The sequence below is a fragment of the Acinonyx jubatus genome, chromosome B3 (genome assembly GCF_027475565.1).
Source record: "Acinonyx jubatus isolate Ajub_Pintada_27869175 chromosome B3, VMU_Ajub_asm_v1.0, whole genome shotgun sequence".
Lineage (NCBI taxonomy): Eukaryota > Metazoa > Chordata > Mammalia > Carnivora > Felidae > Acinonyx > Acinonyx jubatus.
This window is the reverse complement of record NC_069386.1, coordinates 59843005-59868143: the sequence shown is the minus strand read 5'-3', so window position 1 is coordinate 59868143 and position 25139 is coordinate 59843005. Positions and strand designations below refer to the sequence as shown.

The window sequence follows — 25139 nt, the reverse complement described above, 5'->3', positions numbered from 1 at the left end:
CACACAGGTGCCACAGGTGTTCTACTGTCTTTTCTCTCTTTGTCACGAATTGGCTTATTCTCAATTCTTACCTAAATCAGTATCTTCTCATTGTTATCTCCATCACAGGACGCGTGAAAAAGAGACCCAAACAGGTTGGTTTCTTACTTTATGATGTTTATTATGAGATCCTCAAGAGTCATTACAGAGTTTCATGTCTAGCCTTCTCCACATCTCCACAGAGGGCAAAGAGCGTCCAGGGAAGGAAAAATGGAGTTTGGGAAAGCTGGATCGTTTATATATTCCAAAGGAAGAAAACACGCATTCTTTATTCTATTGCTTCAAACACATGTGCCACACAGGTCGTGGGAATGGAAGATACAAACAGAGCAAGCCAGGAAGATTGGGTCTGCATGGCGGGGCGAGCTTCTGCTGCACAGAGGAGGGCCGGCCTCATGACTTCACTGCTGCTTCCAGGGGAAGCTCCTCCGAACTGGTGCAAACAGGTCCAAGGGCAGCACTGCTTCTCATGGGCTGGCACGGCCAGCTGGGCCTGACTCTCCTGAAGCGCTGCTCTGTCTCCCAAACCTGAGCAGTCCCCATCTGCGTGCACGATGCCGAGGGCATGCATTCTGTCCCCGCGGACCCTCCATGGACAGTGTGCCCAGGAGGAGCCTAGTCTACTACACCAGTATGTCAGCCTACAGCAAAGGCCCAAAATGGCACGGTGCTGCGGGTTAAAAAGAACCGTGGCATGTCAAGGACAGGCTACTAAAACACTGTCGGGGCTGGGCACCATCACCCACCCTCATCACCATTAAAAACACAGCAGCAACAAGACTGTGCGTTGTAAACCCCACGGAGGACAGGACACAGGGCTGCTCTCCCTGTGTGTCTGCCTGCAATGCTAGACACTCCTCCTGTCTGTCTCGGATACCCGCGGGGGTGGGGAGTCTCCCTGCCCCCTCCATGGATGTGGTAGGGAGTGACTTCACAAACCCATGTACTGCTGCCACCTCCTGCAGCGCTCTTGGCTGTCCCCGGGCACCTCGCAAGCATGCCTGACATCACATCCCTGTCAGTTCCCGATGCGAGCAGTCCTGTGTGTAGCAGAGACCCACCCACCCGCAACAAGCCAGCTGGAGAGAACAACTGCCAGGCCAAGCTGTGAGAGGTAAGCGGGCCGCACTGGCTGCAAAGGGAAAGGTGCCCAAGGCACAAAGCTCTCAGCCCACAGACTAAACCAACCTGCCCTGGGTGGCTGGTGGGTGAACCAGGAGCAGGAGGCCCCTCAGATGTCTAAGAGATATGACAGGCCATCCTTAGGGCCACCGTCACACCTGGCCCTGATGGACGGAGGATGACCCTCTCCTAAGCCTCTAAGCATAGAGCTCTCAGTCCAAGGAGGATCTATTTACAATATACCTGACAATCAATTATCGGTGTATCCTGGAAACTGAGACCTCCTCTTGCTTCTCATTTTACCTTGTTTAAAATATTAGTTATTCCCAGTGTCGGGAAAATGGGAGACAAAGCTGGGGTAGAGCAGTGAAGGGAGATAAAGGAAGAAAATAAATAGCGAGAAAGAAACGGAGACTAAAAACATAAAGGGATGAGTGGGGAGCCTCCCAGGGAGACAGACGGAGTGGTGACTATGGAGAAATGACTGTCATCACCTAGAGAGCCAGTGTCCGGCCTGCGCAGTGAGAAGAAACCTAGGACTGCTCTCCTTCCAGACCCCAAGCCAACTGCGCAGGGGGCTCCATGCAAAGTCCTGCATGTGCCTTCACAGAAAACTCTGAATAAACAATCTCAGGGTTACGGACTCTTGAGACACTTTCCTTGATCAGGTGATTGGTGTACAAAGGCAGGACACTGCCCTTCGTCACCTCCTCCCATCCAAGCAGGTAGTAAATTCTCTGCAACTGCCTGCAACATAATGGTATATAAGGTATAGCTAATCTCTTTTTTCTATCAAAAAGCTGGTAACACCAGACCACAAGTCTGATAAATTCAGAAATGTGCCAGGGATCAAGGTAGCCAGTAGTGTCCAAATGGGGAGACACCTGGTGGTGGAAGCAGCCCCTCATTTCTAAGGCCAGTGCTCCTTCCCCTCTCTGGGATAGCTGAACTGTCCATCTGAAGAATTCCTGGCATGCTGGGCTCAGGTGTCAGCTGGGTTTACCTCTTTGGAACAGAAGTAGTGCACGACCACGCCATTGGGGTATCTCGCAAATGCACTGTAGGGAGGGAAAGCCACTCAGGAGTGAGGACCACCTCTAAGAGAAGGCGCCTTACCCATATGCGACCCCAGAAGCGGCCCGCCCTAACCACGAGGAATGGCCCACCCTGAGGGTCTTCTGGATTTACATAGCCACCATCTCTGTCACATAACCAAACAGAGGATGAGCTCCATGCAGTTTGAAGGCATGGGAGTATTTCTTATTAAGTCATCAATGTGCAAAATGGGGCAGATGGAGCAGGACACCGGCCTGAGTCAGCACCAGCTCATGCAGATGTGATAATGCTCATTAGAACAAGTTTCAGGCCAATTCTAACAAAAGACAGAAGTAAGGTCTTTTTGGATTCTTCCACCCACATAAGAAAAAGGACAAAACACCATGCTTTGCAGGAAAGGGGATGGATTAGAATATATGCTTTGAAACACAACATTGCTGGCTCAGGATTTTACTCAAGTCTTTTTCTTCCTGCAGAGGCACATCCTTAAAAGATAAGAACTTTCTGCCCACATACAACACACACACACCCACTGGCTACATCACAACGCATAGTTGCCAGAAGGGAAGGGTTTTATAGGCAGAAAATCAAGAGCCCCACGCCATTTCAAGTCTTTAAATCCTCAAGCCCACCCGCAAAACACAACATGGACTGCTCTCTGGAGCCTCAAGAACTAACCATGGCCAAGAGTCAGCAGCCATGCTTTCCCCCTCAGTTAAAGGGCAGAAATCCGTCCCGAGCCTGACCACTATCAAGGCTGAAACTGCATAGCTGTGAAGAAGGCTCACCTGTTCCCGATCTTCTTCTTACACACCATGCACACCTTCTCCTCGGTGATGATGCACTTCACCTGCTGGTGTAAAATCCTCTCTTCCTGGACCTGGGAGAGCAGAGGGACTGGGAGAGAAGCCCCACCTTCCAGCACACAGAACACCAAGCAGAGGCTGGCTGGGTCTCACCTCCCAGCTCCCACAGAGGCCTCTAACTACAACACTTGCAACTAAATGTCAAGTCGGTTATTGTATCGGTTTGAGCTACAGTGTTAAAGCAACACAAAGCTCTGCTTTTGTCTACAGGGCTATGTGGTAACTACCTCTCATACTAAAAAGTATAGCTGCACCTTAGAGTTGGGAAAATTCATACCCTCAGAAATTCCGCATGGAGAAGGTTCTTGAGCACTTGATTGAACCGTTTCTTTTGTGCATTTTCTTCCAAGACCTTTTCCAGAAAGATGCGTATATCATTAATCTGAGTGTTTGCTGGGAGAAGGTTGATGGCCTAGGGACAGGAACAGAGATGGGAACACGGTGAAACAGAACAAGAGTAAGCCTGAGGAAATGTCTGAAGCCACAGAGCTCTCGAATCCCAGTCCATTTCTCTGTCCTCTCCTCTCATTCAATGCTCCCCCAAGTGCCCTCCATCTTCCCGAGAAGAACTCCTGACCTTAGTGGTGTCCAGCTTGCTGTGGTGCAGCTCGAGGACCTGCAGGGCAGCCTGGAGGTTGGCTTGTGGCTCCAGCAGTTCCAGCTTGATTGGTCCCAGGCAGTGAACACTGGGGGGTGACAGGTACATCCGGAGCAGGGACAGATACACCTGTGTCTCACACAAGTACAAACCACATATGTCAGGCTGGCAGAAAGCCTCCCAGAAACCCCCCAGCATGACCACATGTAAAAGTAAGAGGGGTTAGTGTGTGGTAATAGCTGACAAGGGACACTTAAAACTCATCACTTTTCACATTTTAAAAAGATTTTGGTAAAGTCAGTCAATTGCAGATGTTAAAAATTAAGGGCTATTTTTCCTGAGAGACAAAACTCAAATGCCTTACATTTGTTAAGCATTACACTACTGACAAAATGCCAACACTGCAAAATGACTCAAAAAAGATCCCTCCAAGGAATCTGGCTTTGAGGCTGAGCCCCTATCACATTTTGGCAGAGAAGATGAACCCGAGATGAGATGTCATAATTTCCTACTGGTACTAGTAATGCAGGATTTCTCAACCTTAGCACTCAAGATTTGCAGCCGCATAATTCTTTGTTGAATTTTAGCACCCTGTTTAGCAGCAACTCTGGCCTCTACCGCCTAGATTCCAGTTACCCCCATATCCCTAGGCAGGACAATCAAAAGTGTTTCCAGACACTGACAAATCCAAGTGCTTTCTAGACGGCGCACATAAGTGCGCCTTATCACAACCATTACCTATTCCTTCTCAACAGGCTGATGACGTAATTTACCATACAAGCTAGGACTCTTTTGAAAGTAAAGGGGCAGGGACGCTACTTATAATCACGTGGATGACAATAAGCCAGAAAATATCCCAAGCAAACCAGGATGTACGGTCACCCTGCCTCTTCCTCAATAAACACATGCAAAACCAATCAGTGATCTTAGCAATTCACACCAGTGTCACCTATGGCCAAACGAGAGAGGGTGAGGTGTACTCTGAGGGGCAGTGAAAAGCGCACATGCTCCTGGGGCCAGGGTCACTACTTACATCTTTGTTGCCATCTTTATTTTGGTCATAATGCTTGTGGCAGTACCTGCAAGGGAGAAAGTGGTGAGACAAGGCCGGAGCAGCCATGTCTAGACAGAGGTCATCAATGCTGCCTCCTGAGCAGCCTCCTGATGACACCACATTTGGGGGCCAGTACGGGAGGCGGGGGGTGGGGGGGGGGGGTGGGGGGGGAGGTGGCCTTCTTAACTTCTCCCGCCTCTCCTCTCTCTGTGGGGCCAGCTGTTAGACTCCTTGGGTGGTACGTGGCAAGGTCAACATACTCCTCAGCCATCTTTGTGTCCTTCAGGATGTGGACGTAGATGAAGAGGGCTTGCTCATGCTTCCCCATGCGCCCCAGCAGCAGTGCGCGCTCTTCTAAGAGGCCTGGGAGGAAGAAGCAGCGTTAAGTAGCCATCGCCACACCATGTAAGCACAGGCCAGGAGCTAAGCTGTTAGACAAATGGGTGACAACATTTTTATTACTTGGGATTTTGTCAAGGAGAACTGCTAAAATTTAAAAAAGGGTGGAGGGAGATATTTTAAGAGGTACTTTATCCCATCTGTTTCGTGATCACTTTTAAAATGGGTTAAGAACCCTCACCGGAAGAGACCAAGTGCATGATAAGTAAGCACCGACAATGTGCCAAGCACTCCAGCTAAAGAAAGTTAACACTTGGTCTCTGCTCTTCCGGAGCTTATACATCAGACAAACATGTCTTTTTCAGACAAATTATGCCAGATCACAAATATTGCTAAATAATGATCTTGACCAAGAACATGTACTGATGCAATAAACAGGTTTCAACCTGGCCATCAATTACCAAGTGGTTCACACCCAGAAGAGACTCCTCTCAGTCATGGTACAAAAGTGAGTCTTCAGATGGGACAGAACAGCAGCACTGGCCTGAAACACGTGGTTTTTTCCAGGCCCAAATTTTGGGAAGACTAGGGCACTGGGGAAAAAGGGAAGAGGAGTTTTTGCATTGCCTTCTGCTGAATGGCTTCTGGCCATAAGGCAGACACTCACCATCAAAAGGGAAGTCACAGATGAGCCGGCCTGGGTCATAGTAGCCAGAAATTTCCAAGAATATAAGGAGCTTCCGTCGGTATTCTCCCAGCTCACCTTCTTCCTCTCCAGCAGGAACTGGAGTTTTGCCTTTTTTTAATTTTTTTTTTTTTCAACGTTTATTTATTTTTGGGACAGAGAGAGACAGAGCATGAACGGGGGAGGGGCAGAGAGAGAGGGAGACACAGAATCAGAAACAGGCTCCAGGCTCTGAGCCATCAGCCCAGAGCCTGACGCGGGGCTCGAACTCACAGACCACGAGATCGTGACCTGGCTGAAGTCGGACGCTTAACCGACTGCGCCACCCAGGCGCCCCTGGAGTTTTGCCTTTAAAGAAAACCAAACTCAATATGAAAGGATGCTATGGGGCAGCAATGTAGGGTCATCAAGAAAAACGAATGATATCACCACAATAATCAGAAAGGGCTTCCGCAGTGGGTTCCAGTTGGACTTTTCTCAGTTTATGGTCTCTACGTGACCCCAAAACATCAGCTTGAGGTACAAAGAAAAACAAGCTGCACAAACACCCTTGTAGGCAAACCTGTTTCTTATCGGCACAGCTGTCATCTTGCAGACAAACCTGTTCCTTCCCCCACCCACAAGGGTGATGCTCAGAGATGCCCAGATCTAGACAAGGGCTTGAGTCTCCCCTGCTGGATCACTTAGCTTCCCTGGATCCTGAGGAACTTCCCACCATCTGGGCCTGCAGGGAAGAGTGGGGTCTGCTTCCCTATGCCACATGTCACCCTCAGGTCCCCAGGTCACTTCTAAAGCACAGGACCAACTGGCTGCCTATGAGAACTGGTACCTGCAGGGAAGGACAGGAGATACTCCTTCATCAGACCTTGCACCTTCTCACAGTACAGCTGGATTAGGCAGTTGTGGAACTGAGAGCCTGTCTCCTCCCAAACGTGGATGACATGTTCCTGAGGCAAAACACAGGTCAATCTGGTACCCTCTGCACTGTGACCCAGTTCTTTCACCCAGTCTCCCTCACATTTGTAAGGCCCAACAGGTCCCATCCAGATTGTTCCCTAATTAAGCGATAGCTCTTTTAAAACCACCAGGAAGTTTTAGAATACAACCTACAAACATCAGAGATTATTTTCTTGATTTGCAATCTAAGCTCCTTTATTAATTTTGTCCCATGATCCGCTAAACTCTCACATCAGCCCACGGAGTTAAGGTTAAACAGCTGCATTCTAGTACTTAAAACCAATGTGGTTGTCCTGTGGTCACTGCTGAGTGGCTGTACAAACATGGCTTAGAGAAGTTTTTTTCGAGTGTCATTCTTTTATTCCTCTGTACTTTACCTAGATTTAGAAGGCACTCATCAAAAAATTACATTTCCAGCTTCATCTACCAAGATCTCTTTCTTCAGGGGATGCTGAAATCATCTTCCTTACATTCTTACCAATCCCAAGTGACACAAGCCCCAATCCAAATTGCCCAAGAACTAACCCATGTGGTCCTGGATCCCATGTTTAAAGGTTTTTAGTTCAGCCCAAAAAAGATCTTACCAGATAAGGAATAGCCAGACTCTTAAAATTCTCCACCAAGAAGCCAAGCACTCGGTCTCGTGGCAGGGACTCTACCTCTGGGAGATCTTCGGTAAATATCTGTGGGAACAAACCTGAGTTCCAGTGGTGGAACGATCTGTCTGCATTGCCACCAAACACACACACACACACACACACACACACACAGGTGGAGGGGTCAAGTGGACTTCTGAAGGCGGAAGGGTGTGCAAGATGGCACCTGTAGCTAGTGCGACAGCCTAGATCGCAGGTCCCCCAGTGTCTGTGCAAGGCTCTCTGTGCTACATTACACTGCTGTCTCGTATTTCCCAGTCTACTCCTCTGAACACCAGAGAAATTGCATGAATCCTCCCTCCCCCTTCATCTGCCACTGCCCTAACTAGAATCAGGACCAAGCATAGTACTAGATAAACCCAAGACACCCCCGTGACCTACCTTCAGGCCATCCTCTGGGAAGTCTCGCAGCACCCACACTGAGTAGGAAAAAATCAAATGCAGGTTTTCTGTGCCTGGAGGGGAAAGTCAGCAGGTGAAGCCCACCTGCCCATAGGACTGGGAAGGCAGGTGCACAGGTTGCCCCAGAATTTACTTTCCAGGGATAGTTCTGTCCAAGCACCAGTCACCTAGGGCTGCTTGGCCCTACTGGGCTGTCACAGTTCCACCACAGGAGGGCTTTTACCCCAAAGTAAAAACAAAGCTGGGCAAACACAAGAGAGAGAGGGCACTGACCAGCCAGAATCAGAAATGGAAGGAGACTGGGTCCACTGGAACACAATCCTTTCCCACTTCCCTTTCAAAGCTGGACTTACCCAAATGTTGCAGATACTGCACGGTCCTCTCATGGCCTTTCAGAGGGGAGTTTGCTTTCTTGGACTGGTCCACAAGCACCTGCAGAGCTGGCCATGAAGCCCAAAAACAAGGTCATAAGCCTCTTCCAGAAGGTGCGTCCCCATGGGAGAGTTATCGCACATCAGTAGGCTTCCCCGATCTACATGTAAGAGACCCTCCCAGATGAGAGGAACCCTCGTCCAGCCACCTTTCTCGTGGAGCCCCTTCTTCTCATACAGGATTATCAGTTCGCTGTACTTGTGCGCCTTCTTCAGCACATGCTCGCTCTCTTCGATGTGGCAGTGATTGTTCTCCAGGCGCAGCAGAGGGGCCACCAGGGCCACGTTCGTCTGCAGATGAAGCAGGACTTCAGCAGAAAGTCCTGCTTCACGGAGGAGCCCCCGCCCCACCTAGCCCAGGCCTGCCTCAGGCTGAAAGGCCAGGGTGTCAACACAAGCAAGAGAAGGCAAACCACCCTTTTTCAGGACTACAGGTAGTGGCTGTTACGGCATCATGCTTGTTCACACAACAGATGTTAATGTTCTGGAGGGGAGTGGGGCAAAGAAGGTGATGCATTCAGGAAACACTGCCCCCATCCACCCTGTAGCACTAACCCCAATCTTGCCAGAGACCAGCCCACTGCAAATTCTGGGGCAATATCTTGCCTTAGCCTCTTAATTCCAAGAAGCTCACAGGTGTCATGAAAAGACCAGGTGGTTCCCATCATCAAAGATTTCACTCTTACTAGTGGCAAGTACCCCAAAGTAGCATTTTCCCAGTTTCAGCAGACTGGGAATTGTTAATACCCGAATGCCTGGAGGACTCACATGCAGGTAGCACTTGAGCAAGGTGGTGTCGATGATTTGCAACAGCTTCTTCTTGGATTTAATGGTGGGAGTGCCTTCCATAAGCGGGGAGGTGCTAGACTGGTGATCAGAGTCATTCAGCTTCTTTACCAGTTGGCTTCGTTTCTGCGAAGGCCCAAAACTGTAGGGTCAAGGCCAGGACTAAATCATCCTTATCACCTGAGCTACCAGGTAATTCCAAAGACCTCCAAAACAGTTCACATACCCACCTTGATCTCACATTAGGACATAATTTTTATTAGGGATCAAAACAGATGAATGCCAAGTTGCCACAGATACAGTAACAATTATTGATTGGGTAGTTACTGCACACCAGGCACTATGCCAAGAACTTTATGTTATCCTATTTTAAATCTAAAACAACTGCAAGTATTATTCTCCCCACTTACAAGTGAAGAACCCAAGGCATGGATGTTACATCTCTCACAAGCAGCAGAGGCGAGTTTCAAATTAGGGTCTAATCCCAAAGCCCATGTTCTTCTTCTTGTTTGAATCAACTTTATTGAGGTAGAAGTAACATACAATAAAATGTGTCCTTTAAAAGTATGAGATCCATTCTGATGGAACACACATGCATGTAACCACGATTCCAATCAAGGAACAGAACATTTCTATCAACCCGGAAAGTTCCCTTGCATTCTTCTGAAAGGATCCCACCCCTTACACCACTGATCTGATTTCTATCATGAGAGATTAGTTTTTCCTATTCTAGAACTTCATATAAACAGAATCATCTGGTTTGTATTATCTTGTGTCTGGCAGTGCCCACAGTCTTATCCGCTCCATCGTCTCTCTGGCATAGTAACAGTGTCAGTTAACTTCACACATTCCAAATCTCAGTAGAGAAGTCCAGGGAAAAGTGTGTGCTTGGAGTCTTAATGCAAGACAGTGGCAATAGAGAGCCTTCTTTATCACCACGGGCTTAGGAGATGGTCTGCCCTAGGAACATTTCTCACTTGGCACAGCCGCATGAGCTCTGCAGGGTGCAGACAGAGGCATGTCTGTATGTTCTTTGCAGGCCACCAGCCACAGCTGGATAGCCCTGGAGCCCAAGGTCAAGGAAATGCCAAGGCCATGCATGCCTGATCAGACCCAAAGGACATTTACTAACCCAGAAGCAGGTGGCTTACAATTGCCTAGCAGTAATTCTCAGGGCCTGGCCAGGGGACGCCTTACAGAGGTCTTCAGAATATATAAGGGGAAAACATTTGCTAAGTTCTCTGACTCTGGGTGAGTGCCCAGGAAATTAATAGTAACCCTTTGTGAGAGAAGTTCAGGGTGAAAAGTCTTTAATGGAAACATTAGTTTCAGTGTTTACCTGAAAATTTCACTTACCAATCCATAACAGTAAACTGAAAAATAAACTTAAATCTAAATACTCCCTCTAAAAAAAACCATGTTGTAGAAGAATACTTATTGATAGGAAAGAACTTTCTCAGTATACAGCCAGATTTTTAAAAAGTAAGCTAAATTTTAAAAAGTAAGCTATAAAACAACTTTAGTTTGATATCCACTGGCAATGATAATCCAATAAGTAAATTTTTTAAAAACTGAATTCACAAACACATATAGGAGCATACCTCTGAGACACTGTGGATTTGGTTCCAGACAGACCACTTCAATAAAGTGAACATCTCAATAAACCAAGTCAAATGAATTTATTTCACACTGCATACAACGGTATGGTAGTATTATGTCTAACAAAATAATGTACATATCTTAATTTAAACATACTTTATTGCTAAAAAATGCCAACTATCATCTGAGCTTTCAGTGAGTTGTAATCTTTTTGCTGGTGGAGGGTCCTGCCTCGACGTTGATGACTCAGGGTGGGGGTGGCTGTGGCAATTTCTTAAAATAAGACAGTAATGAAATCTGCCACATCAACTGACTCTTCCTTTCAAGAATGATTTCTTGGGGGGCACCTGGATAGCTCAGTAGGTTAAGCAACCGACTTCGGCTCAGGTCATGATCTCATGATTTGTGAGTTCGAGCCCCGCATTGGGCTCTGTGCTGACAGCTCAGAGCCTGGAGCCTGCTTTGGATTCTGTGTCTCCTTCTCTCTCTACCCCTCCCCTGCTCACACTCCGTCTCTCTCTTTCTCTCTCTCAAAAATAAATAAAGACTTTGAAAGAAAAAAGGGAATGGTTCCTTGGGGTGCCTGGGTTGCTTAGTCGGTTAAGCATCTGACTTTGACTCAGGTCTTGATCTCGCGGTTCATGAGTTCAAGCCCTGCATCGGGCTCTGTGCTGACAGCCTAGAACCTGGAGCCTGCTTCGGACTCTGTGTCTCCCTCTCTCTCTGCTCCCCTCCCGCTCATGCTCTGTCTCTGTCTCTCAAAAATAAACATTAAAAAAAAAAAATTAAAAAGACCAATGATCACAGATCATAATTATAAATAATAATGAAAAAGTTTGAAATATTGTGAGAATTACCAAAATGTGGCACAGAGACACGAAGTGAGTAAATGCTTTTGGAAAAATGGTGCCGACAGACTTGCTCAATGCTGGGTTGGCACAAACCTTTAATTTGTTTAAAAAAAAAAGCATCTGTGAAGCACAATAAAGAAGGTTAGTGTGGCTCTAAAGATCTAGAAGGACAACAATATAATGATTACTTTTCTCTGGGTGGGAGAGTTATCAGTGATTTGCACTTTTGCTTTATATTTTCCTGGGGAAAGCACATATTTTTCCACAAGTATGTATGCTCCAAAAAAGTGTTTCAAAAAAATTATTATTTTCTATCAACTAAAATTTATTCTTTTTAGTTCCTTTAACACCTTAGCGTAAATTTACCAGAAATCAAGTAAATTTCCTGGTATTAAGATTTGGCAACAAATAGCTCAATGGTATTAATGAACAGGGAGATGAAGGAGAATGAAATGTGTGAGCCCACCGTGATTGCTATAGGATTCATTTACAGAATATGCCTGTGGTTTAGAGAAGGCCCTCACTTCCATGTCATAGAAAAGCAGGTTCTAGAAGTCCCAGGCAAACTCTTCCACACACCTCTGTACTATACCTACCTGTGTCAGGTAGTCAATCAGAGCTAAGTGTGCCTTCTCCAATTCAGCCCCCGAGAGCACAGGCAGTGGGTTAGGGTACTGTAGCTGTTTCCTGTAGTCTGTGGGCAGCAGGTCCGGGTACAGGCCCATCACATGGGTAGGATCTAAACGGAAGGTAAACGTGATTGCCCAGGAAGAATCATGTAGCAATTTAAGGAGCCAATAAAATGAGGCTATTATTATGGCAAAATAAGTTCCAGACTGATTTTTTTTGAGGATTTTTTTTTAATCTTTTAAGTAATCTCTACACCCAACATGGAGCTTGAACTCACAACTCTGAGATCAAGAGTCACATGCTCCACCAACTGGAGCCACCCAGGCTCCCCCACGATGGGCTTTTTTAAAAAAGGAATGACTCCAAGTTCATAACGACTCAATGAGCTATATACACTTACATAATTTGAGCACTATTTATATTTCACCAAACCATCACAAAAATGGCTTGACTCTACATTCCATTCATGAACACATACACATATGCAGAATTCGAACTGAAAATTTATGAGCTCTCTGAAAATGGAGAAAAACTTTTCCAGGAAAAACTGATAAGGCAATTAAAGTTGAAAAGATCAATGACCTTATCTGTCAAAAAAGGAGTATTACTAAAACAAATGGCCAAACGATAGGCTAGGGCATATATTTGCAGCATATATGGCAAGAGATTATTAAGTTGATTATATAAAACAAATCCACACAAATTGGTAAAAAAAAAAAAAAAATTCATTTGACGAACAGGCAAAAGACATGAATATCTGACAAGAAAATAATATAAGTAGGTGGGAAAGCATTCTGTTACGTTAAGAATCAAAACAGTACAGGGAGTCTTGGGGGGTTCAGCTGGTTAAGTTTCTGACTTCGGCTCAGGTCATGATCTCATGGCTCGTAGGTTCAAGGCCCACTGAGCTGTCAGCACAGAGCCTGGAGCCTGCTTCGGATTCTGTGTCTCCCTCTCTCTCTGCCCCTCCCTGCTCGTGCTCTGTCTCTCTCTCTCAAAAATAAAAAAAACAGTAAAAAAATTTAATAAAAGAAAACAGTGCACACTAAAAACATGTACACATTTTTATATCCATTTAATTAGTAAAAAAAAAAATTTATATGATACTACCCAGTGCTTGAAATATTATGAAACTGAATCCTTTTTACACTGTCAAGGCAAAAAATACTGCTACCTCAATAAGGAAAAAAGCACCTGGACCCACTAATCCCACTTCTAGGAGTTCACTCTAACAAAATAGTCTACAAATGGGAGGGGAAAAACACATCTGAATGAACAGGTAACGTTATCATCATTATTTGCAACGATGCAATTCTGGAAACAATGTGGAATTTCTTCAGCAGCAGAAATAAGAACATATTTTTCATTCAACTAAGAGATTATAATGCAATCATCACAAATTATAATTATGAAGGGCACACAGCAACATGAAAAAACGCTCTAACAATTTTATGTGACAAAAGCTATAAAAGTGTATACCTTTATGATTATAATTACATTAAGATGTGGACATGTGGAAAAAGTTTGGATGAGAAGGAGACAAAATGAGAGTCAAGGCTAGATCTGGAGTAAGCTTTGTTTCCTTTAACACCTTAATAATGTTATGTACTAGTATTACTTTATTTTCATTAAAAAAAAATTTTTTTTTTTAAAGTTAGAGGAACAAGAGAAGGCCATGTCCCTTCTGTAAGGAGGCAAGCACCAGGCAAACAGACCAGAAGAGAAATGCCACACAGCCCTGAACCCTCCAGGACCCACATCATCCCCAAGGAACCTGTGTCTGGCCACAAAATTTCTGCCCAGCCAGGAAGACTGTGTTCCTCAAAATCAGAGAATCATGATAATATGAGGAAGACACTCGTGAGAAGCAGCACCTGAATGGTCGAATAGGACAGTTGACAGTTGTACGTGGTGGCCACACAGAAACACAGTCTGAGGAAAGAAGACGGCTGTTGGGGAGCTGGAAGGAAGGGTGGCCCTCAATGTGAGCCTCCATCAGCCTCCTGCACCACAGTGTGTGTCTACAAACAGGGCTCTGATGGTGTCATTGTACTTAAAACCGTGTGCCCAAAGCCAATCACCCAAAGCCTCCAATATGATGTCTGAACTCCCTTGCAGCATTCAAGGTCCTCTGAAATTTGGCCCCAGCTTCTCCTTCTAGTGTGATCTATCCAGCGCCACAAACATCCCACTGAGCTGTGGTTCACAGATCCTCAGACACAACTGTGTCCTCCTGCCACCTGGCTTCCTTTACACTCTCCTTTCCCCTGTATCTTCCAGGGCCCAGGTCACCTCCTCTCTCCCCTCCTCTTGAGACCTCCTGACTCAGTTCTCCACAAGCCTGAAGACCTATTTCACGCTTATTCCAATGTTTTACTGAGAAGTTTTACATGCAACCTCTTTATGGACACACAACATGTCGTATTTATCTGAGAAGCCCAGGACTGAAGGCAGAGCTGGTGCTGACCAGGCTTATCTGATCTGCCTTTGGGCCACATGTTCTCTGAGTCCAGGATTATGCCACACATCAGATCCCCAGTAATACAGACCAATAATTAACAATGGGATTATATTTCTTATACAGAACAAATGATACAGATCAACTCTGCTCTGGCCACATGGATCTGGCTGCTCCCTGAACATATCAGGCACCATTTCAACCTCACTGCCTTTCCACTAGCCATTCCCTCTGCCTGCAGTGCACCTCCCCGGACGTGTGCCTGCAATAGCCTCCTTCAGTCCCTAACTTCTCAGAGATGCCTTCCCTGATCATTTAATCTCAAATTTCAATGCTAATTCCTATCTTCAGTACTCCTTACCCCCCTTCTCCTGTTTTATTTTTCTTAGGACTTACCACTTCCCAACATATTATAATTTTGCTTGTTTATTTCGTTGTCTGCCCTGTCTCCATCAGAATATAAGCGCACGACATGGTATCCAGAATTGTCTTCAGTGCATGGTAGAAGCTTGATAAAATTTTTGTTGACTGCAGAATGAATATACTATGTGAACCAATTCAACAGGCTCAATTTCAAGATCTAGATATGGGCTTCAAGAAATACAAAAATTATCTTATTCATATCATACTCAACCACTCAAGACTCCAAAACCCCAGGGCCTCAATGCAGTGTGTGTTCTTATCAAGCCATCATGCAAATACCGGTAGCACTTACCTTTCTATTTTGCATTAGAGCTTTTTATGTACAAGTTGTGGATTACCACAAGGAAATACTGCTAAAATATTGGTTCTTAAACATCTTTAGGATCTGAAACATCTTAAAGAATTTGATAAGAGGTCCTGATCCTCTCTCTAGAAAAACCCACACATGAAAAAATTTTTGTATTAAGTCTAGGTGGTTTATAGATTTGATAAAGCCCACTCACAGGTCCCATGTCCCCAGTGGCAGGAGACACAGCTTCTTCCTGACTCATAAAAGCTAGAAATAGGACACCCTTGTAGGAAGCCTATCCGTGGAACACAGGAAAGGAAAGGGCAGGAAAGCAAACCTGGGCCCAGTCCATCCTATACTAGAGGGATGAAAGGAGACTGGGCCCGGTAGTATTATATTCCAGCCATTTGAGACTTTTCTGCAGCTTGGCCTCGCTCTGGCTCAGAACATGCCTCCACAAAACTTCCTTTTGCTCCCATTCTGTGCTCTTGAAGCATTCTTCTGACTTAGCATCCCAGGTACACTCTTTTCTGCTACAACCTGAGTTTCTTTCATGTGAATTAGTTCATGCACAGTTGGTAAGTGGGAGAATGAGATCATTATGAGGCAAAAATTGTGTCCGTTCGTATGAAAATTTCCCCAACTTGTTAGTGTTTTCAAGTGACCAGGCAAGCTTCCTCATAATTAAAGAGAAAGCCTAATTATACTGGGAGACCTAAAGAAAGGAACTTAAAAGTGACCTTTTTTAGCCCAAGGAGTGGCTGGTTAGTAGCTTCAAAACCACTACACTTTTTATTAAGTTAAACCACCTGCAAAAGCTGAGAGTCAAAATGAAGCAAAGATGTTCTCCCCATTATTAATTATTTGAGGGCTTATAAAGAAGTCTATATCCAGGATGAGACGCTTTATTTTGATGAAACTAGTTTCTATTAGAAGCAAATATTCTCAAAGATTTGAATCTCAAAGGAGAAAGCACAGCCCCAGGATTCAAGATTGCCAAGCACTGTCATGCTGGGTACCAACACCAGTGGGAATTTAGTTTTAGTAGGACCGTTATTGTTTTAGTGTTCCACTTACAAAGTTGCCTATGTCTTGAGTGGTCTGCCCCAATCCCATTTTTCCCACAAGCCCTGTTATGTCCCATTAAGGATTTATTTATTTTAAACTTTGAGAGAGAGAGAGAGACAGAGACAGAGACAGAGACAGAGAACAAGCGAGCAGGAGAGGGGCAGAGAGAGAGAATCCTGTGCTGTCAGAGCACAGGCCAACACGGGGCTCAATCTCATGAACCGTAAGATCATGACTTGAGCCGAAATCAAGAGTCAGATGCTTAACCGACTGAGCCACCCAGGCGCCCCTACACGAGTTATTTATTATAGAATATAAGGTTTTGCAGAACCACATTCAAAGCATCATAACAAAATGCCTGTACCTCAATACACATAAAAAAGAGTGCCCTGGGTGCCCTGTATGAATATTCTAGCCACTGGAAAGAGATCTGGCCTCTCTACTGTAAATAAATAAAGGGATATTCTGTTAATATATTGGTCTCATGTGATTTTCATCAGGGTCAGACTATACTGGTAGTCCGATGATCTCTGGATATACTAAGAACATCCACTTCTGGACCTGAGGACCAGACCTTAGTCTGAGGTCAATGGAGATGCTGCCCACTAGACAACATCACCACCAGCACACATCTCCTCCTGCCACTGGTAAGGGTCCACTTGGGCCTTAGTTCCCTACGAGACTGTTCTTTGAAAGCAGAATTTGTCTGGTTATAGTTACTTGGAGCCCAGTGAAGTGCACTGCACTGTATGTATTTGTGGAATGAATAAATTAAAAGATAATAACTTCATTAAGACTGACTTTAAAGCTTTAGGATTGGGGTTCGATTATCATTGGTACATAGAAAAAGTACCAAGTTACTATGGCATTTATAGCTTATTATTCCAGTGTTTTCCCAAAGAGCTGGTAGAACACTGAAAATAAATGTCCCAAATGAGTTCATTCAGAGGAAGGATGGTACAAATTTATTGATTCAGGTTGCCCAGCTTTCACCCCTCTTCTTAAATAGGTGAGCTCCTTCTTCCATACCACATGTGGTCTTGGAGAATAGTTCTAGGCACCTACATTTGCCTTCAGAAGCAAAGGGTAGCCACAACCTCTTTCCCCACCCCTAGTAAAGTCAGAAGGTGTGAAACTATGACCCAATCCTGGTCAATTAGATACCCTTAATCTTGAGAAAGTGACTCAAGGATGACAAGCAGTTATGGTACACACCAACAAAGATCACAGCCTACATGGTTCTTTTATGTAATGTTGATACTCCTCCAGCAAGAGGTAGGGTCTGTGTTCCCCTGCCTTGAACACATAAGAATATGGCAGAAGTGACTATGATAAAAGGCAGGAGGCTTCCACTGAGGTCTCTTGGATTGCTCACACCAGGAAAAGCCAGTCACTAGGAATGAGGACACTCAGAGGGACCCACTTGGATAAGTACTGAGGCCTCCAGCTCACAACCAGCACCAACTTGTCAGCTATGAGAATGAGCCACTCTGGAAGTGGATCCTCTAGCCTAGTCAGGACTCCAGATGAAGATAGCCAAGCCAACATACAACTACAACCACACGAGAAATCCCAAGGAATAACTGCCTAGCTGATTCCTTCCCAAATTCCTAACCATAACACATACCGGGAGAGATAACAGATGATTTGTTATTTTACGCCACTAAGCTTTGGGGTGATTTGTTACATGGCATTAGATAGCTAATACAAGCTGGTGAGGGGGCAATTTTCATTGAGGATGTGGTAACAGGCGGTAGCAACAGCTCAGGAAGTAACAGTGCCAGTGGAGGACTGCTCAGCCTGTCCTGGTTCCAAAGGGATTGCTGTCCGGCTTCCTGCTTCTTGTTGGGAGGTTCTCCGGAGCTCCCTTGGTTCCTATCATTCCCAAGCCTGGTCTCCTTTAATTTTGTGTCTACCTACCATTCTCCTAATATTCCAAGAAACCACGCTTCATTTATCCAGATACTGCTTTAATTAACCAGAACTGGTCTCCATTGCTCACAACCAAGAACCTTAACTGATACAGGGAGCTATCTTTAGCTCATTATTGGCCAATGATGAGGGAAGGAGAAAAAAAGGCAAAACAAAAGAAGGGATAAATATTATATAGAGTCAAACCAAGTATATATAAACGGACCTAAATTAAGCCAAAATAGAGTATACAGAAACAAAACAATTTAATACTAACAATAAGCTAACTTTATTTGGCATTTATCCTGTACCATGCACTGTTCTAAGCACTTTACATAATCTTCACAATGCTTTAAGTATTATTATTCACCTGCTTTGCAGAGGAGAAAACTGGAACACAGAGAGGTCTGCTAACTTTGCCTGAGGTCAACAGTCAGACTCCAGCGTACCTGCCCCTCACAACCATGTTCTAATGTCTAGAGAGTTTGTAGGTCTCTGAGAACAGGAAGGGCTTTGCAGCACTGCCTTGTGTGACTCTCAAAAGTAACCTACTGTTTAATCCTACTAAGCGCAGGTCAGGGACTTTTGCCTAGAACAGCATTCAATAAATACTAGATGACTGAATACACACTTGTTCACTTGAATTACTTTGTTTTCTTTCTCTAATGGCAAGGGTAAACCACTGTGGGCAACTGGAAGTCTGTGTTTATGGGTGAGACCAGATGCACAAGATGAGGGCTGTAAATATATAACCTGTGGTCACCCACCAGATCCTGTGAGGCATGAGGATCAATTGACATGAGCACTGGTCTCAGATGTCTAGTATCACTTCTTCTGTGCTTTCCAGTTTCCCTTCCCTCCATGAAGTCCTTATCCCAGGGCCATACCCGCTTGTTACCTGTGCCAAGCTTAGCAAAGACCTGCATGGACTCATCAAAACGCTTCTGGCAGAAGAGGTTGAAGGCATACAAGTTCTTAATGTGATGGATCTGTTGCTGCTTTTCACTGTCGGAATCATCTTTCATTTCCTAGTAAGACAGCAGAATAGGTAAGAGTTCACTCACTCACCAAATATTTATTCAGTATATACTAGGTATTAGACACACCCTATGAGGTCCACATACCAAAGTGTATAAGACAGCCACATGGCATCTGCCCTCATAGACTGCCCTGATATTCTAACCAACAGACTGAGAAGAAATTATGTAATTAAAATATAACTGGGTTTCCACAAAATATGTGTGACCCGTATTCCTGAAAATTGTCAAGGTCATGAATAAGGAAAGATTAAGAAACTGTCACAGATCAGAGGTCACTGAAGACATACAACAGCTAAATACAACGTGATTTCTGGACTTGAAACTGGAACAGAAAAAGGGCGTTACGTTAATGGAAAAACTGGTGAATTCTGAGTCAAGTCTAGAGTTTAGTTTAAAAACACAAAAAAATCGAAACCAAAACAAAACAGGGTGAGTGATGACAGAAGCACATGGGAGGGGTATCTAGTCTAGTCTGAGCAGTGGGTCTGAGAAGGACACCAGGAGGAATGTGGACTAAGACATAGGCTGAGCTGGAGTTAACCAGGGGAGTCTGGGCAGCTGACAGATGGAAGGGAAGAAGAGTGTGTTTTCCCAGCAAAGAGGACAGCACGTGTGTAAGGCCCTAATGTGACAGAGGGAACCCAGGCATGCTCAAGGATCAAAGGACATTTAACGTAGCTGGCACAGTAGGGACAGGTGCTGTTCACAGTAAGCTATTTATGATTTTTGTTTCTCCCTTGTAACCCTTCATTCTCCTCATATTCTTTTAAACCCATCTTTAGGTTTAATTTCTTCCTTCAAACTGTCTTTCCATTTTTCCCTTCTTTTCCTTTCCTTGTGCCATCTATTGCCTTGTCTAGACCACCATCACCATGCGGCCACACCTGGTCTAAGCCCTCTTGGGTGCTTTACAGGCTTTCAACACCTGGCACAGCTTCCTTATCTGGATTATTCCCAGACATTCAAGCATCACCCTCTGCTCCAGTCAGGATGGGCTCCAAACGGTTTCCACACTTGTTTTCACTTCTTCAACTTCCTCAGGCTCTTAGCATTCTCTGTTTCCTCACCTGATTCTGATCTATTCAGAAAGGGTCCAACCTGGGGAATGCCATGTCCAGCCCACAGGGAACTGTCCCTTGGCTAAAATTTTGCTCCATGTTTTGTCAATGGTAAGAACTTTAGTATGTTAATTGTCCTCTGAAAGTTTCATGTAGTTCTTTAATTTCTTTACAGAAAAAATAGGTTCCTCAAGAGCGAAGATGGTATTAACCAACCTTCTTTCATCACAGCACAGGATACCTACTAAGCACAAGTCTAGAAAAGAGAAGGAAAAATGGAAACCCACTTCTACCCTCTCCACTGAAGATTAAACACACAACCTGCAGAAGGAAGATCACTGAAAAGACCCAAGACTTTCCTGTGGAGAAAAATAAGATACTAAAAAAGCTATGCGCTGCATCATACCCTTTAAAGTTCAAAAACTAAATACATATTCTAGCACACAGATATATGTAAATGATTAAACAAGAAGCAACTTCTTAAAATTTAATTACAGGGGCGCCTGGCTGGCTCAGTCAGTTAAGCGTCTGACTCTTGGTTTCGGCTCAGGTCATGATCTCACAGTTCGTGAGTTCAAGCCCCACATCCGGTTCTGCGCTAATAGTGCTGAGCCTGCTTTGCAATCTCTCTCTCCTTCTCTCTGCTTCTCCCTACTCATGCCCTCTATCTCTCTAAATAAATAAATAAACTTAAAAGGAATTTTTAAATTTAATTCCAGTACAGGGATGCCTGGGTGGCTCAGTCAGCTGAACATCCGACTCTTGATTTCAGCTCAGGTCATGATCTTAGGGTTGTGGGATTGAGCCTCACATTGGGCTCTGCAATGAGTGTGGAGCCTGCTTGGGATTCCCTCTTTCTCTTTCTCTCTCTCTCTTTCCCTTTGCCACTCTCCCCACTTGCACTCTCTAAAAATAAAAATAATAATAAAAAAACATTTAAAATTTACTTCCAGTACGATTAACGTAGTATTATATTAGTTTCAGGTATACAATACAGTGAGTTGACAATTCTATACAATACTCAGTGCTCATCACGATATGTGTACTCTTTTCTTAAAATGTTTATTTATTAGAGAGTACATAGATGCGCACATACGTATGGGAGGGACAGAGAGAATCTCAAGCAGTCTCCGTGCTCACACAGGGCTCAATCTCATGAACTGTAAGATCATGATGTGAGCCAAAATCAAGAGTCTGATGCTTAACCAACTGAGCCACCCAGGCACTCCATGATACGTGTACTCTTAATCCCTTTCACTTATTTTCCCTCATCTACCCACCCCTCTGATAACTACCAGTTTGTTCTCTATAGTTAAGAATCTGTTTTTGTGGTTTGTCTTTTTTCTTTGGTGTTTTGCTTCTTAAATTCCACATATAAGTGGAATCATATGGTATTTGTCTTTCTCTGACTGACTTATTTCACTTAGCATTATACTCTCTAGATCCCTCCATGTTGTTGCAAATGGCAAGATTTCATTCTTTTTATGGCTGAAAAATATTCCATTGTGTATATATACCACATCTTCTTCATTCACTCATCTATCAATGGACACTTACATTGCTTCCCTATCTTGGCTACTGTAAATAATGCAATAAACACAGGGGTCCATGTATCTTTTAGAATCAGTGTTTTTGTGTTCTTTGAGTAAATTCCAGTAGTTGAATTACTGGATCATATAATAGTTCTATTTTTAATTTTTTGAGGAAACTTCATACTGTTTTCCACAGTAGCTATACCAATTTGCATTCCCACAACAGTGCATGAAGGCTCCAGTTTTTCTCCACATCCTCACCAACACTTGTTGTTTCTTATGTTGTTGATTTTAGCCATTCTGACAGGTATGACGTATCATCTCATTGTGGTTTTAATTTGCATTTCCCTGATGAGGAGTGATGTTGAGCATCTTTTCAAATGTCTGCTGGCCATCTGTATGGCTTCTCTGGAGAATGACTGTTCATGCTTTCTGCCCATTTTTAAATTGGATTATTTTTTGGGTGTTGAGTTATATCAGTTCTTTATATATTTTGGATACTAATCCTTTATCAGGTATGTCATTTGCAAGTATCTTCTTTCATTTAGTAGGTTGTCTTTTAGTTTTGTTGACTGTTTCCTTTGCTGTGCAGAAGCTTTTTATTTTGATGTAGCCCCAATAGTTTGTTTTTGCTTGTTTCCCTTGCCTAAGGAGACATATCTAGAAAAATGTTGCTATGATCGATTTCAGAGAAATTACTGCCTGTGTTCTTCTAGGATTTTTACGATTTCAGGTCTCACATTTAGGTCTTTAATCCATTTTGACCTTATTTTTTGTGAATAGTGTAAGAAAGGGGTCCAGTTTCAATCTTTTGCATACTGTTGCCTAGTTTTTCCACCACCATTTTTTGAAGAGATTGTTTTTTACCCATTGTATATTCTTGCCTCTTTTGTTGAAGAGTACTTGACCATATAATCATGGGTTTATTTCTGGGCTCTCTATTCTGTTCCATTTATCTATGTGTCTGTTTTTTGTGTATTATAGTGCTTTTGTTAATACAGCTTTGTAGCATATCTTGAAATCTAGGATTGTGATACCTCCAGTTTCATTTCTTCCTCTTTTTCAAAATTGCTTTGGCTATTTAGGGTCTTTTGTGGTTCCACACAAATTTTAGAAGTGTTTGTTCTAGTTCTGTGGAAAATGCTATTGGTATTTTTATAGAGATTGCATTAAGTCTATAGATTACTTTGGATAGAATGGACATTTTAACAATATTTGTTCTTCCAGTTAATGAGTATGGAATATCTTTCCATTTGTTTGTGTCATTGTCAATTTCTTTCATCAGTGTTTTACAGTTTTCAGAGTACAGACCTTTCACCTCCTTGGTTAAGTTTATTCCTAGGTATTTTATTATTTTTGGTGCAATTGTAAATGGGATTGTTTTCTTAATTTCTCTTTCCTCTATTTCATTATTAGTGTAGAAATGCAACAGATTTCTGTAGATTGATTTTGCATCCTGAAACTTTACTGAGTTCATTTATCAATTCAAGCAGTTTCTTGGTGGAATCTTTTGGGTTTTCTATACACAGTATCATGTCATCTGTAAACAGTGATACTTTTACTTCTTCCATACTGATTTGGATGCCTTTATTTCTTTTTGTTGTCTGACTTCTATGGCTGGGACTTCCAGTACTATGTTGAACAAAGCAGTGAGAGTGGACAACCTCACCTTGTTCCTGACCTTAGGGAAAATGCTCTCAGTTTTTTTCTCCATTAAGGATGATATTAGCTGTGGGTTCTTCATATATGATATTGAGGTACAGTCCCTCTAAACCTATTCTGTTGAGAGTTTTTTATGAATGGATACTGTACTTTGGCAAATGCTTTTTCTGTGTCTACTCAAATGATCATATGGTTCTTTATCCTTTCTCTTGATGTGACATAACACATTGATTAATTTGCAAATATTCAACCACCCTTGCAACCAAGGAAGAAATTCCACTTGATTGTGGTGAATGATTTTTAAAGTACCGTTGGATTCACTTAGCTGGTATTTTATTGAGAATTTTTGCATCTGTGTTCATCAGGGATATTGGCCTGTAGTTCTCTCTCTCTCTCCCTCTCTCTCTCTTTTTTTTTTTTTTTTTGTAGGGTCTTTATCTGGCTGTGGTATCAGGGTAATGGCCTCATCGAATGGATTTGGAAGGTTTTCCTCCTTTTCTGTTTTTTTCAAATAGTTTGAGAAGAATATGTATTAACTCTTCTCTAAATGTTTGGTAGAATTCACCTGTGAAGCCATCTGGTCCTAGACTTTTGTTTTTTGGGAGGTTTTTTGTTTGTTTGTTTTTTAATTTTAGAGAGAGAGTGTGCAAGCAAGTAAGGGAGAGGGGCAGAGTGGGACAAAGAGGGAGAGAAAAAGGAAATCCTAAGCAGGCTCCACACTCAGCATGGAGCCTGGGGCACGGCTAATCCCACAACCCTGGGATCATGACCTGAGCCAAAATCAAGTGTTGGACACGCAACCAACTGAGCCACTCAGGCACCCCGGGAAGTTTTTTGATTACTAATTCAATTTCACTGCTGACAATCAGTCTGTTCAAATTTTGTATTTCTTCTTGATTCAGTCTTGGGAGGTTATATGTTTCTAGGAATTTATCCATTTTTTTTATTTGTCCAATTTGTTGGCATATAATTTTTCATAATTTTCTTATAATCCTTCGCATTTCTGTGTTGTCAATTGTTAATTCTCCTCTTCCTTATTTCATTTATTGGAGTCCTCTCTTTGGCTAACGGTTTATCAATTTTGATGATCTTTTCAAAGAACCAGCTCCTAGTTTCATTGATTTGTTTTATTGTTTTTTAGTTTCTATTTCATTTATTTCTGCTCTAATCTTTATTATTTCCTTCCTACTACTGGTTTGGGATTTTGTTTGTTCTTTTTCTAACTCCTTTATGTGTAAAGTTAGATTATTTATTTGAGATTTTTCAACAAGAAACACATTTTTAACGGGCGTGATAAATACAAATTTAGGGTAATGGCTATGTCTTGAGGGAAGGTAGAGGGATGGGATGGGGAGGAACATATAGGTTATATAAGTTATTTTTCTTGGGTAAGATGGTGGATTCATGGGTATTATTTTAAAAATGAAAATAAAATAATGGAGGGCAATGCATAGGTGGCAAAAAAAAAAAAATTAGTAAGATGTAAAATTAAATGCCCTAAGAAAGAAACAATCTTTATGGGATATTAAACATGTCTAACTATTAAGACTGGATTTTTGTTTTAAATCCAGAACATGTATATCCAAGATGAATGTTACTTTTCAAAAGTATCTACCACATGTGACTA

At 43.3% G+C, this 25139-nt stretch overlaps 1 protein-coding gene across 1 annotated transcript in view; it reads right to left on the bottom strand.

The window, feature by feature from the left end:
- Positions 1-135: 135 nt before the first annotated feature.
- Positions 136-25139, bottom strand: part of VPS39 (VPS39 subunit of HOPS complex) — a 46821-nt gene continuing 21817 nt past the window's right edge. Inside the window, exons 11-25 of the mRNA XM_027067010.2 lie at positions 19119-19248; positions 12038-12180; positions 8974-9117; positions 8355-8496; positions 8128-8214; positions 7754-7827; positions 7301-7399; positions 6589-6706; positions 5742-5870; positions 4996-5098; positions 4715-4760; positions 3661-3810; positions 3361-3495; positions 3006-3097; positions 136-2219 (exon numbers count right to left, since the gene is read on the bottom strand). Coding sequence (XP_026922811.1) covers positions 2144-2219; positions 3006-3097; positions 3361-3495; positions 3661-3810; positions 4715-4760; positions 4996-5098; positions 5742-5870; positions 6589-6706; positions 7301-7399; positions 7754-7827; positions 8128-8214; positions 8355-8496; positions 8974-9117; positions 12038-12180; positions 19119-19248 — 1668 coding nt within the window. The 3' untranslated portion in view covers positions 136-2143. The remainder of the gene's footprint in view (positions 2220-3005; positions 3098-3360; positions 3496-3660; positions 3811-4714; positions 4761-4995; positions 5099-5741; positions 5871-6588; positions 6707-7300; positions 7400-7753; positions 7828-8127; positions 8215-8354; positions 8497-8973; positions 9118-12037; positions 12181-19118; positions 19249-25139) is intronic.